Source organism: Rissa tridactyla, chromosome 8 (genome assembly GCF_028500815.1).
Source record: "Rissa tridactyla isolate bRisTri1 chromosome 8, bRisTri1.patW.cur.20221130, whole genome shotgun sequence".
In the NCBI taxonomy this organism is placed as follows: domain Eukaryota; kingdom Metazoa; phylum Chordata; class Aves; order Charadriiformes; family Laridae; genus Rissa; species Rissa tridactyla.
The window spans coordinates 634,971-650,144 of record NC_071473.1 but is presented as its reverse complement, the minus strand read 5'-3'; the positions used below and the strand labels follow the sequence as shown (position 1 = coordinate 650,144).

At 42.5% G+C, this 15,174-nt stretch overlaps 1 protein-coding gene across 4 annotated transcripts in view; it reads right to left on the bottom strand.

Annotated features, from left to right (window-relative positions):
• Positions 1-9,199, bottom strand: part of LMTK2 (lemur tyrosine kinase 2) — a 43,644-nt gene extending 34,445 nt beyond the window's left edge. For 3 of the 4 annotated variants that reach the window (XR_008468269.1, XR_008468270.1, XM_054213337.1), the window contains exon 1: positions 8,848-9,199. Coding sequence is in view for 2 of the 4 variants with exons in the window: in XM_054213337.1 (XP_054069312.1) it covers positions 8,848-9,004 (157 nt within the window). In the remaining 2 variants the exon portion in view is untranslated. The remainder of the gene's footprint in view (positions 1-8,847) is intronic. The other variant, XM_054213338.1, reaches the window with a different exon arrangement.
• Positions 9,200-15,174: the final 5,975 nt, after the last annotated feature.

Sequence of the window (15,174 nt, the reverse complement as noted above, 5' to 3'; positions counted from 1 at the left end):
CAGCCTTTAAAATACTAATGAACAACCAAATCTAACTTTGCTCCTGAGCTACTTCCATGCTATCTTCCATAAACTTGATCAGTTTACTTACTCTGAGGTTAATGGATATTAACATAACCAGATTAAAAAGTGTACTATCACTGCTATCACCCTAATTTGCAGTGGTTTTGATAAACATGATTTTAATAGCTACCCCAACTTTCCTAAATAATGCTGTAATTCCTTCCTATGCTACCAATTAAGTGGGAAAGTGTTCTTGACTCATACACAGCTCTTCTCAACTCAGATTCAGATCATTATCTTTTCCTCACAAAGGGTTTCTCCTCCTGCATTTATTTACTCCCAGAAATCTTCAGAGGTTTGCTAGTAATAGGCGCAAAACCAATACAGATACAGTCAGGCCTGTACATTCTAAAGGCCCATGGGTAACAGGTAGAATACTAAAACAAATTCAAAACAATTTTAGACACATCTATTGTGTAATATCTGATTTTATGACAAGGTGAAGCACAACATGCATTGCAACTCCTGTAATCCACGAAACCAAAACCAACCGAAGAGCGCATTCCATTAGTTACTGCATTCCCGTCATCTCAGTTTTTTCCTGCTATGCTCCATTTAACAACTGAGGCAAAGAACAGCGGAATTTTTGAGAATGAGTTTCAGCAGAAATGTGTGCTATGCCATCATCTAGTTGTGCAATGCTGTATTACAATAGGCTTTAAAATACTGTATTAGAACTGCATTCAAACCACCACCAACCTTCAACTAAGACACAACACAAGCAAACAAAAACTTAACACAAGTTCTGCAGGAGCGTTGTCGGCACTTCAGACATTCTCCAAAAAAAAAAAAGAAAAAAAAAAAAGAAGCTACTTTTAGGATGAGAGGCACTCAAATTCCAGTTAGCCCTTTGATTTGAATGACCATTACCAGTACAATAAGAAGAAACATTCCCCAGATCTGATGCCTTTCATTGACTTGGTGTCCTCAGCACAATGCCAGCACCGGAATGAAATCTGAAACTTTCTCCAAATGCCCAAAGTATTCCAAGCAGAGACTGGAAATGTTCCTTCATTGAGCAAATCCCTAAGCACAGACATAAATAACACTCCTTAAGGGATTTTAATGAGGTTCTCACTTTATACCTGAACTTTTCAGCTTTCAGCTTTTTAGTGCTTATTGCCATTCAAAGAAAATACAAATGTTTAAAGTTTTAAAACAATAAAAATAATCTGGAATAAACTATTGAAAATTTTATTAATTGTAGAGAGTTATTTCAAAAGCCTGTCCTCTCATGACATTATTACTACCCTTACATTGGATAATGCAAAGTTTGCATAACTAACAGAAGTAACCCTCAGTACGGATATTACAAATGTATCTTTATGCAAAAGCACTTTATCACCTGATTTTATTTTCCCTTCTTCCCTACAACTACGGAAAATCCTAATTACTAGACATAGTCTCAAGAAAAAAAACAACTCATAAGGACTTAAAATTACAGCTGTCCAAGTTACTTGTGCACACTTGTATTTAATCTTACTGAATACAGTTTGTTAATTAACAGTTTGTCAATGAAACTATTTCCTGTCTACATCTGAATTGTGTTACATGGCCTAAATCAAAGTCTCACGCTTAGAAAGATGCAAGTAAGATGACAAGACTTCTAGAGATAGTAGAAGAAAAAAATAAAATAAAATGAAAAGTCACATACAGGCTCCTCTGTTACTACATTCTTCTAGATAGAAATTGAAACATTTCACCCCTCTACTAAACTTGTCCATTACAATCCCTGTACTATCCTAGAACTCTATTATTTTAAGTCCCTTATGAGGGAGGTGGGTAGGATTAAAGGCCAACACATGTGCACAGACAATTGTTTTGAAAAACCACCAGATTTTCTTCTTTATTACAACAGATAATCATCAGAAGTAGGGGTAATGAAGACAGCAAGCGGCAATTTCCTACACAGTTTTTCCCCATAAGCAATAAAAAATGCCTCTGACACAGCCCTCCCACCCACCGTGTGTTCTGGATATAATTCTACAGTGACAAAAGCCAGTTTCATAGTTGAATGTGTTTTGCAGACACGTGTCCCTGAAATCATTACTGTTCTATGCAACAAGTTACAATACTTTCAAGAAGAAATATCAGCTACTTCATATCCCAACCGGATGCATAACTCCGTACGTTAACAATCCTTGGCAAATTATCTCAGTCCTCCCATTTGTCCTTACAAAGAATACAAGCCTATCCTGCAATCTAAGCCAACGCTTTTCAAACTCTTTTATCCCATGCTCCCCCTAAATACTTTTAGAGTGTGCTTCAAGTGAGCTTCTACAGGGCAGGGAGACACAGGCTACATATCCTAAGGCAACACTGGTTTCTCACCCGGTGCAGCTCCCTCAGAACACAGCTCCCACCCTCTCTTTTCCCGAACATTTGTCCTGCCCTGAGTGCTGGCTGAACAGTCAGTAACTAGCAAAACCGTGAGCTGGGGTTAGTTTTACATTTCTGTCCTTACTCTATTACCTTCCGAGTCTTCCCAGTAATGTCAACGAATTACTCACACAACAGCACACTGCTCAATTTTAATAAGGACTAAATATAGGCTAGTACTTCAAGTGTTTACAAAGTGAGATCTGTTTGAAGTTTCAGTGTTAGAATCTCATGCCTGCACGAAGGCATCTTAAGACAAGGGAAAAAATATGCATGTTGAATAATTATGTACCCTATACCTTCATGGCAGTGTTTCTGGAAAATCTGGGTAGCATTATTATCTTGTAAAGGTACCACCTCATTCTTAAGTGTGTGTCTCTATGTATATACACGTATATAAGAAATTCTGCAGAGCACACTATTCTATACTGCTAGATGTTGGTTTTGTCAATTAATTCCTGCTCAAGTACAGTATGTTCTCATCTGCTACATCATTTCTCCAACAGTGAGGCACGGGAGTTGTAGACTTTTTTTAGACAGAGCAGACCACAATCATTTAAAGAAGCATGAGAAGATTATACATCATGGTATCTCAAACCATCAGAAGTACTTGCAGCATGGAAACAAAAACATCAGTACCTCTTTCTCACATTTGACAGGAATACAATCTATTAAGATATACAGGTTTTGAAGAGACTAATTTCTTTCTGTTGGTGTAAAAGGAATCCATACATGCAATCTTCCTGTGATGAGACTTTCCAGAATCTTGATTTTACAGTAGATGCATCTCCATCTCCAATGTACGACTGGGTTAAGAAGTGTGGGAAAGAAAGCAAGCAGCATCGTTTGGCCAAAAGAGTTTATTCAGCTCTATTTCTCATCCCTGTTCACAGGCAAAGGATCCCTTGGAAGAAGAACAGGCCATAGGATGAACGACTGATTTTGGAGAACTGGATCTGATCTACAGACTGAAAGCTTAAAAGCCAGCACTCAAAAGCCTACTGTTAAAATTTTCTACACCTCTTTTGTACCAAAGAAGTCTCAGGGTGCAAAGGTAGTCCTAAAAACGTCACATCACTTAAGTCACCACAGTGATGTTTCCTTACCATTAAGGAAACTTTTCTGAGTGTAGTAGTGTTGGACAAGGTGTTACTTTGTACCAGCATTTCATACTGGAAATCCCCCAGAAGACAATTCACTGACCTAACTCGCCTCACACCATCACCTTGCCTAAGCTGTATGTGGCACAATGCCTTGCTACTGGTTGTGCTTGAACTACACACGTAGATTGGAACAGCTATCCTGACATGCTTTGTACATTTCTGATGATAGAAGTGTCTACAGGATGCTTCTGCTATCACTGATGTTGCTCGAGACCTTTCATAGCAGCAGTACAGTGAAAACAAAGAGTGTATACACAGCGATAAAAGCATGGAAGCTGTTGCAAATTATATCCAGAGCCATATCGAGCCCCAGGTACTGGATGCACACACCAAATAGAAAGGCAGACCCAAAATAAAACCTAAGGAAGGCTCCAGCACACCACGTGCTGTCCTGCTGCTGCAGAACTGGAGCATTAAGACTGAAAGAGAGAACTATTTCTGCAGCGCCTGGCGTTATCCCGACCGAGGGTGTCTGTCCAGCGTGGGTAGTGACTCAAACCAGACTACGGCGAGCGTCCAGAAATTACTGCTGTTCAAATTTGCCTGACAGCTGTTCAGTAGCCCCCCAAAATACAACTTTGTCTTCTGTGCTCTTCAAATAGAATGCTGGATCTCGCTATGTAACACAAATTCCTTTTTTTATACAGGATCTGGGGCAAAATCAGCACTAACTAATGGGCGCCTTCAAACCAATGACCTGCACCTGATGCTGACGACAATGTACCTTTAGACTGTCTCCAATCAGTGCTATCTTAATAGGCTGCAACAATACCTGAGAATTACCAAATACACCCAAGCATTCAAGATGTGAGAAACGACCTCAGAAAACGCCCTCAGAAAACGCCCTCCTCCTCTAAGGACGGCTTTAGCTGTAGCAAAGTCCAGACACTCGGCAGCCAGAGGCACAGAGAACAGACCAAGGCTGTGAACAAAGCCTTGCATGGAACATCCCTGCAGGCCAAGGAGCAGGCTTGGCTTCTTACCTCAAGAGTCACAATCTCACAGGTAGAAACAAAAGATAAAAGACACTTCCGCAGCTCTAGCTCTACAATTATTAGGCATCTGGGACAGAACCTAGAAAAAGAAATCTAGAGACAAGTAAACAACTTTAGTGCTTGAAAGGGGGTGGAAAGATAGGCTACTCCCAAGAAAAGCATATACCACTAATTAAAATCCCCACTTTAAAAGCAAGATTTTTATTAACTTCAAGTGATCTGAGTTGCTCACTTGCATATGCTTAGAAAATCACTTTTCTTATTATATGCAAGTGTCACATATATTTTACATTGTACCAAACTACAGGCTACAACCACAACTGGGCCCCAGTCTGACAGATCTCCAAGTGAAACATCAAGCCAAAGCAACTCAAAAGCAACAATTTTCTCAAGTGTATATATGTGCTACAGTGCGCATCTTAACAACTAAAAAAAAAAAAAGTGACTTAATCTCAAAGTTCTAACTTGTCATCTATGGCCAGCTAACTACACTAGATATAGCCGCATGGACATCTAGGTACTCCAGATGCATGTCTATACACCAATTCCTCAGCGTCCTTCCTGGACTGTGCACGACCAAGCTCATCAGCAGGGACTCACTGCAGTGACAGCCAACTGGTCCAGCAGGGAAGTCCCGAGGCTGAGGTTCTCAGCACAAACCAAGAAAACATGTAGGCACCAGTCCAGCTGCCTCAATTCAACTGAACAGACTATGTAATTCATCACAAGCATGAAACTGAACACACCTGCAACAAAATGCTACCACCTACTCCAGTTTTACAGGAAAATACAAATATTTTTGAGTCCCTGTTACTTTGTATTTGCAAAGACTTCACATAGCACAGAGACTATAGAAATATTTTGTCTGATTCGGATTCTCAGCTTTGTTGGAGAGGCAGCTGAATTAATGGCAAGTATGGAAATCCAAGTCAGAAGAATGGACAGAGAGCCTGAATGTAAATGCAAAGCTTTAGCGCAGTAAAGCAGACGTGTCACATTATAATGCACTATGTTTGGCGGCAAAATACTGCTACTTAAGAGTAGTTCCCGAATGCCCTTATTTCAGCCACACAGTACTAGAAGTGGAAGTCATCTTAGCCCGATGCATTCAGGTAAAATCACTAATACTCCACAGGCTCAAAATAACCACAGCACTTCATTCTATGAACTACTTTCCAGTAGACCTGCCCCCACCTCTCACCTCCAGTATAAAGTGAAACCTTAAATTCAGAACTATCACGATACATATCGGTATCCTCCTTTTCCATTCACAGAATAAATTAAATCTAAGCTGTCAAAGTATTTTTAGCTATTAGCATCTTCTACATCTTGTTTTTCCTACATTCTACAGTAATGGCTATGAACCCTACCAGGGGAACAGTTAAAGCCTCATTTCCTTGATCTCTTCTCCTTATTGTTGAAAAGAAAAAAAGTTACATGAGTTCAGAAACATAACCTCAAAAAGGCAAGACAAATATAGAACACATCATCAATGCACACCTTCATCTGCAAACACTATGAAGCCACACTTAAAAAGAGCAGCATCCTTCATCTCAACGAAGGCCCTGGGAACCTGACAGTTCCCCAGCCACACAGTCTGGCATACTTCCACAGCAGTTCCACAAAACGGAGCATTTTTGAACAAGGAATCCAACCTAGTCTTGCTAGAACCTGCCCAGCACTTCCTGCTTTCCAGCTTCCTCCCTGGAAGAGAAGTTAATTTATTAGGGGTATATTCTGTGAACTGTTCCTCAGAGTTCACTACCACTACTACAGACACCTTCCTACTTTTTCTGTGGACTCCCACCTTTCCTGTAACAAGCTCAGGGCAACATGCATCAAAATGTTTCTCCGCTGTCAAAGAAGCAACCCTTTTTGCTAGGTGAAGAACTGTGGGATCCTGAAATAATTCTGAAACCAGTTACTAATTATTTTATGAAAAGACCATTAAATTCTTCACAAGTTTATAACTTGTAAGTATCAGACTGAGCATTACAGTGAACTGGAAAAACTGCCAAGGCCCAGAACGGAGACCATCAGCACCTGCCAGTCCCAGCACAGGAAATCAAAGCAACCTGTCATGGGATATATGAGAGAGAAATTCACAATATGCATGAAGTTGTTTTTAAACACAACTCATGATTCTTAACCCAGCAAATTAAAATCACGGTTTTGTCTTCTAGATTGGTTATAAAATTTGCCTAGTACAACAGAGAAGGTTCATCGTCATCCACTGGTAAGCTATTTAAATGAAGGGGGAAAAAAAAGTCCTCATAGCTTTCTAACTGGTTACTGCTGTGGTGATGATACAGGACATGTTGCAGACGAAGAATCTGTTGCACACAAACTCATTTGCGCACACTATTTCATTCAGTAGGAAGTCTTCCCAGCAAAAGTGATGCCAGTGAAACTGGGAAAGGCTCCTTTAGAGGCCTTTAAGGTTTAAATACTAAATAACTGTCAATAAAATAAGCCAAATGCATTGCTTCTTATTATGGGCAAAGATACAGTAGAAAGCAGTAGTTTCATTTCCTGGAGTACACTGCGTTTTCCATGACAGAATTTGGCAGTTTGCTAAACTTCAGATCACATCCCATGTATACATACTTTGGGTTAAAATTATAACCAGAGACAATATAAAATTACCATACCTCATTAATTTTGTGTTAGTCCTATATTACAACATAAGTACTTCTCTTAGCAGTACTGCACTTAACATACCTGATTCAGCTTTTGAAAAAACAATAATCAAAAAAGCACCAACATCTTAATACTGTCTCCTGCATTTTGTCCAATCAACTTTTCATTCTGAGTGTGAAGCTTTTTACCAGTGTCATGGAAGTTATGTTTTGATCTCCCACCTTTGTAAGGTACATAACATAGTCCTGATAACAAAGGGGAATTTTTATTTAAAAAAAAAAAAAAAAGAAAAAAGAGAACACTGGATGCAGACATTGACATCTATCTTTAAACAGAAAAATTAACAGCATTTCAGGAAAAGTAAGACACAGACAAGACGGAAGAGACCCCCACACAAAACCAATTCTGCTGTCTTACCTTACAATTTAAAGAGAAGTTAATGTTATTTGGACAAACTTCAAGTAATTCATAAATGAGAAAACTATCATTCAGTCCCAAAGGAAATACAGGTTTGACTGTCAGTTTTCTCTTTTTCAGCAGTTTACTTTTATAGAAAGTAAGAAGACCACAAAGAAGGCAGATGGAGGGAATAACTTATGAACAATTCAGAAACGCTCTTCTCAAGAAAAATGATTGGGAAAGAGGCACAGGTCCAAAAATAAAGGAAGTATGGGTTCCACTCCCAGTTCTGATACTTTCTGTGGAACAGCAGCCAAATTACCTAATCCCTGTGCTTCAGATCTCTCCTTCCCCACTGCTCCTCCTCTCTGAACATATTGTCTATTTCAGCTGCTCAACTCCTCATGGCTAGAAGTGAAGCTCTGTACACATTCAAGCCAAACCTAACAAAATTCAGTCCCAAAATAACATTATATTTGCAAGTCCCAATGAAATACCAAAGAAACCCCAAATCAAAGAGATAGCTGTTACCTACCAGTACTAATAAACCTCTAACCAGTAGCTCATACAATTGAGAAGTAGTATTTTTTAGTTTGTGCTTTTAGGAAAACAAGGAAGAAAATCAAAGGAAGTTAGCGTTACCTAACAGAAGAGGCAAATAAACGTGAACTACATGACTATTTAGAGAGCCCGGGCCGGGGGGGCCGGGGTGGATCGGCCTAATCCGCCCGGAAAGGAGGGACGCGCCGCCGGCCCTGCGGAGCCTCCACCCGGGAACAGGAGAACCGGTGATTCGCAGCCAAGTTAAGGAAAAGAAAAACCACGCTGAGGTCTGCACCGGCTCGGACCGTGCCCGCTACAGAAAGAACATACGTGGGTAAAGGCAGAGGGAAAACGGGCGCGCAGCGCAGCCCAGAGGGGCCGAGACGCCCACAGCGGGGTACGCTCCGTGCCGCAGGCCCTGGCCGTACCCCGCAGCCGGGTGGGGCCGCAGCCCACCCCGCCGGGGCGACCAGCGGCCCGCCGGGCCCTTCCCCGCGCCAGGCCCGCAGGACGGGGGAGGGACGGGGCTTGGCAACCCGCAGTCCCCTCGCTCCCCCGCCGCCACCGCGCCGCGGGCCCAGCCGGAGGCCCCGTGGCCTCCCCGCTCCCCCGCGCAGGCCCCACCGCCCCCAGCCCCTCTGTCTCCGCCGCCCCCCGCGCCTCACCTGCACCTGTCGGCGGACGCGGCGCCGCCCCGCCGCTCCCCAGGAGAAGCGAGAGCAGGAGGACGAGCCACAGCGGGCGCCGGGGTCCGAGGGGCGGCGGACCGCCGCTCCCCCACCGCCCGGCGCCGCCGCCGCCGAGCCCCCCGCACTGCCGCATGCCCGAGGCCGGGCGCCGAACGAGGGGCTCTCGGTTCTCAGCGCCTCCGGCCGGCAGCCGCTGCCCCCCGCCTCCGCGGTGCGCCCGCCCGCGGCATCGGGCCCGGCGGCCGCGCTCCCCTCACAGAACCCTTGCGGACGCCGCCGCCATCTTCCGGGCTACCTGAGAGGGAGGAAAGGCGGGGGCGGAGCGTGGTGCTGATTGATAGCGCGGCGCGCCAATCAACGCGCGCCTCGCCCTGAGGAGGCGGGATTGCGAGGTGGGGTGGGAGGGATGATCGGTGATTGACAGCAAAACCAGCCAGTCACCAGCTGCCGGCGCCGGCTCCGCGGGGGCCCGGCCGGGACGGGAGGAGCCGGGCACCGCCGCGGGCCGCGGCGGTGCCCGGCTCCTCCCGTCCCGCCCGGGCCCCCGCGGAGCCGGCGCCGGCCTCTGAGCGAGGGAGTCGGGTGTTTTACATAGCGAGGCAACAGGGAAATACCATACCGCGAACGAACTGGATTTCCGTTTTCCAAATAATTTAGCCCGAAAAGAAAAAAAAAAAGCGGGGGGAGGGGAATGACGGCAAGATTACGTAATGGCTTGGGGAGCAGAGGCTGCCCAAGGAGAAAGGTACGGTGAGCGCAGCCCTGAGAGCTCAGGAAGGGAAAGGTTTGTGCCCAAAGTAGCCCTGGGGACACGGTGTCCAGGGAGGCGCAAGATAAATGACCCATATTTTTTTGAAATGTTCTGATTAGGTTTTCTTCCATATTTTCTTCCATATTTTACTTAACAATACAGAAGACAATCTCCTTTGTGGCTTTAGTAAGCTGTTATTAATGCATTATGCTGCTTATTTTGAGTTGTTTTTTAAAAGCGATATAAAACAATAAATGCTCCCAAAGTATTCCTTGTCTGGCTTGGCTGTAGATTTTATGGACTGGGAAGGCAAATTATGGTCCTTTCCCATTAATTTCAGTGATACGTAATATGCAATACATAACACATTATTTTTTTTTCCATGTACCAACAGCCACCACCTCAATTTAAACAGCTCCGTACTGATGTACAGTAGGTCCTTCTCCATGTGTATTATAAATATCCAGCGGAATTCACGGTTATTCCTTCATTCTCTGCTGTATCCCACCTCCCTCCGCTGAGTGTGGACACCAGGGCTGGGGCCTCCGCACGCGAGTATGTGTCTGTCCAGCTGACATTATAGCCAGGTTTTTAACGATGTGTTTTCAAACGCACCGTGCTGCTGTGGTGTAACCACACGGGCAAATCTGGTCATCTGCAGTGCCCAGGGCTCTTCTGAGGTCTGTCGCTGAACTCATGCAAATGCCATACATAAATAGTTCTGAGGTTCACAGCAGCTACAGACATCAAGTTTAAAATTTCATCAGTAGCCCATCGGCAGGTTTACCTTGTAGGGAGTTCTCATTTCCATAGTGAAAACAACTCCTTGCGTTTTAAACACAGCAGGCTGTTTTATGTCCCAACCCACCCTGCCGTAATTGAATGGTAGGCCTCTGGTGCAATTTCCTGATAAAACACCGTGTTGTAACATCACCCGGGAAGTTATGGCAGCGTATCATTAACACGACTTGTCAGAGCACAATTCTGTAATGACGGTACACTTAAGGTTAGCTGTGAATTACTCACTGGTGGAAGCTAAAGAACCAAGCCATCCAATCCTTTGTTCTCCACGTTAGTCACAGTTACTCCCTATCTTCAAATACGCCGTGAACATCACCAAAAACCAACGGCGGGAAGCCTCAGCCACCATCTGCCGTCATCAGGCACGGTACGATTCACCCATTTATCATTTCTGCAGTTAAACATTTGTAGTAACGATATGAAACTAATGGGTTGAGCAACCTAATACCAACTAATCCAAAAGGTACGTAAAAAGAAAATGTATTTACTTAAACAAACTCTTCCTGTACACAAAATAGGATGTATTACCACAAACCACAGCCTCATGTTTCTCTATTATGCGCTGTCATCATTGCCAAATTACTGAAGCTGCTGTCCCATGTGGGAGGTGTTAAAACCTTTTTTTAGAGACAGATAATTGGATCAACTAAAGGATGTTGATGGTTTTATTTTCAGTTGGTTTTCTTCAATATTTTTGATAACGTTATTGGTGTGGAAGGAATATTGTCTATCAGACCAAGCAAGTTGCCAGAGGGGTGTTAAAGGTCTCCAATGGAACTGTGAATAAAGCCCCAAAAGATTCACAATTTGCTTACTACGAAACAGTATCACCGAGCAGCAGGAACAGAGCCGATTACAGAACCACGGTCTTTATTCCAGGTCACTGTTTTAAGCATAAATATTGGTTTCCGTATATATGAACGCCGAGACACAGACCCTGCTCTCCCTCCCCCGCAAGAAAAATCACTCATCCTCTCATATAGAGCCTTTTCTTTCCCTGACAGTGTTGCCTTTTTACATTTAACAAAGTGATTTGCTTCTCCACCTGATAGAGACAAAATAAATATCACCAATTTCAACCTCCCCTTTCAGTCATAGGTGACCTAATAGTGGTTTTATATAACTGGAACCATCTTTCTCCGTTCCAAATAATTTTAGATCACTCCCAAGGAAAAGTGGCTAAAGGAAACTGGGTTTAAAACAATCAATAAAGGAAATCTGCTTATTTGAGTCGAATGTTTTCCCTTTAGTATCTGTCTGTCACTCTGAAATGAGCTTAGAACAGAACTCTCCGATTTCTTCCCACAAACGCTTAAGCTGGCACATGGAAAAAATGAATCCTTGAAAAATATGTCAGAGCATATTTTGAATCACTGATCCAGCAGCTCTTGTTAATCCATTCCTTGTAAATCCATTAAGGAATTACATTCTTCTCGGGAAATATTTTATATTTGGATTTGCATCTGCCCCTAATGTCCTGGAAAATTTAGTACAACATTCTGTTGACTCAGGAATACCTACTGGATTGTGATGGGCCTGACCTGGAAGGGCAGTACCTACTTTGGCTTCAAACGGGTGTACTCTGAAGAGCTTTTAACATTAAGTGATGAAGATGGAACATAATTGTAAACGTATCTTATTCGATTCGTTTAAATTTACTTTATTTACTTCATTAAAGCAAGTTCATTTCACTTTACTCCACGGAACCATCCTATGGAGTTAATCAAAAGAATGAATTTTTGTGAAAGACCATTTAAGTACTCCCTCAAAAAGGCACAAGAAGTGCCAAAATCAGCAAAAATTCCTTCTCAACAGGATTCCATCCTGGTTTACACGAAATACAGTCATGAGTGGGCAAATTTCTTTCCCCACGTAGTACTCTCTGATGATGTTGCCAGCCAAAATGCCAATGTTGAAACTGTTTTTTATGCCACTGACAATTGTCTAATGCTGGACAATGCTGGACTAAAAGACGCATCTGTGGTGGCAGATCTGTATCTTAAAGCTTCCCACAGAACCTTTCACCAAAATCTGAAGCAAAAAGTTTTGAGTGTCTATTCTCTCCAAAGATATAGGAATTTCACTAAGTAATTTCCATTAACACAAAGGAAATGCAAAATGACTTCTGCATAAAGAAGCTATTGTAAAACTTCCATAGCTACATTAGAAATGCCCTGCCACCCTCTCCTATTTATTTTTAGCAAATGCTAAACTGTGCGCTCTATTAAATTTTGCTCCAGATGCAGCAAAGCAGTACTGGATATAGTGAGAAACCATTTAACCAAATGAATGTCTAATGCAGTACTGGTCTAAATATACATTATATCTGTGTCAAGGGAAGAAAAAAGCAAACCAGAAAGAACATTCTCACAAACAGACCAAGTAAGACACAGCAGATCAAAGAACGAGGTTTCAATTCAGCCTCTCCTCACGCGGTACTTTCATTAGGGCAACAGCTGTGGGAGCTGCTGAGCATCGCTCAAAACCTCCTCCGGCCTGAGACTGCTCCAGCCGTCAGGTGTTACCGCTTCGGGCTGCGCGTCTTCATGGTCAGTGCAGTTCAGCAACACCTCAGCCCCAGTGCAAGGCTTTAGTAAAGCCATCCAAGTTACAGCAGCGGTGCCGCTGAGAACAAACAGGCTACCTGCCGGCTGCGCTCCGCGGTTCAAGTCAGTCACTTGCTGGGGTAAACTGTTCACCCAAGCTTGCCACAAAGGTACTATCTGTTTCTGGACCTCTAGATCAGCAGCAATCTCTTCATCGCAAATCCTTTCAATAAAGGCAGGCAAACATTTGAGCGGAAGCTAAAATATGATTTGCATGTCTCTCTAAAAAGTAATTCTAATACTACATTTTCATAAATATTATACATCAACACTTGAATGTGTCACCTGTTGAAAGAGTGTTTTGAGTCCTATCAAACAGGGTATTCTTGATCAACCTGCCTATTAATGTAATACTTTCCATTTCCATACCACTTTGTACCCAACTTTATAAAAAATAATTAAGAAAAACCCTCATACAAGAACTAGTTCTCATTAACACTGAGCAAGCTGAAGCTCAGGGAAGATTAAAGGACGATTTTTTACATATGTAGGCACTCACCCCTCATTTTAAATACCTTTAATAACCTCATCCTAAGTAACTGCTCCAAAATTAAACCAAAAATTATCTTAGACCACTTGCATTCCCCTTCAACAGTCTCTCGTTGCCTTAGTTTTAGTGAAAGCATAAGCAAAGACTTCAGGCTAAGGACCACGCTACGTATCGGGGGAAGCTCATCCCAATTGGAAAATAATTTGTAGTACTGCCAGAAGGAATTTTTAAAAGCAGCACGTGGATCTAGAGGCCAGATCCAGAAAGGGATAAATAAACCAAAGCAAGCTGCTAACATACAGACAACTGGAGTTCTTGATGCTTCCCGCTGAAGTGCACACCTGGAACAAAACCACAAGGACTGAAGATTTAGAGGAAGGCGCAGTTCACTGAAGCTCTGTAAGGGAAGGAAGGATCTACCTTGTACTGAAAGGTTGATGCTTTGCAATCTTACCTATTCTTCTTACGCTAATGAGTGTTGCCTTCCAGAGCACTGAAACTTCAACAGGACAATTAGACAGAGAAGAGCCGAGGTGAATCAAGACAAATTAAGCAGGATCAGGAAGAATCCTGCCAATTGATCAAGGAGCACAAACTGATATATCTAGCACATGTACACCGGAAAAGATGATTTTTGATACTTTCCTTGATTTTTAACAGTTATGGGTTCAAAAGACAAAATTCAGAACAAGAACCATTTATCAAAGGTAGTAATTGGACATAAATTTCTGTACTATTTGGTAATCGGAACAGAAAGAGGTATAAAATACCTCAATGGAAATTTGTTACAGAGAAAGTAATGAAAACCAACGAGCAAAGCTTATGCCACAGACAGGGAACGACTCACTAAAAACAAATTGCACAAGCATTTTAAGAAACTTTGGCACTGTTAAGGACAGCGTCTTATTTTAAAAGTTTACTTATTAATTTTAACTGGTTACTTATGAAAAACAAACAGACCTGAAAGACGTAGCTTATTTTCCTTATCCTTGCAGTCTGAGAGTCTAAAGATCATCCAAGAATCAAAGACCTCCCATCTTCCACAATCCCTTTCTCATCTTTGTAATAAAACTAATCCAACAAAAACAGGTTTACAAACTTATTTAAAAGTTTGGAGTCTTACAGGTGACGTTGCTTTACTAGTAGGATTATAAAATCCAGACAGATAAGAAGATAGTGAAAATTCAAGCAAGGATCATACTTAGCACAACTGTTTTTTCCTCTCCAATACTAACAACTTAATGAGCTCAGCTCGCCGTGCCGGACAGTCCTTCCCCCCTCGTTACAGCATCGTAGGTATTGCGTGTCCTTTCATTCCGCACTATATTGTATGGCCGTATCCTCCAAGGGAGCAGGGCTGCCTAGGTGACTGATATTACTCATGGGTGCCAGTGCATGCAGAAATACGTTTTTACTGATGAACTCTAGGAAAATACAGGGAATGAGCCCATCTGGTATGAGCAGGAGCTACCTGAGCACTGAAGACATTTTTCAAAACACTCACCTCTTTGCTACTTTTCAAAGCTTTGACTAAACTGAAAAGGTCCAATTTCATTCAATAAATGTCAGTAGTTACAATTTTCCTCTCCAATCCAGGAAAGGAAAAATTTGTCCAAATAAAAAATGCATTTATCTTTATGGAGAACCCGTGTTTT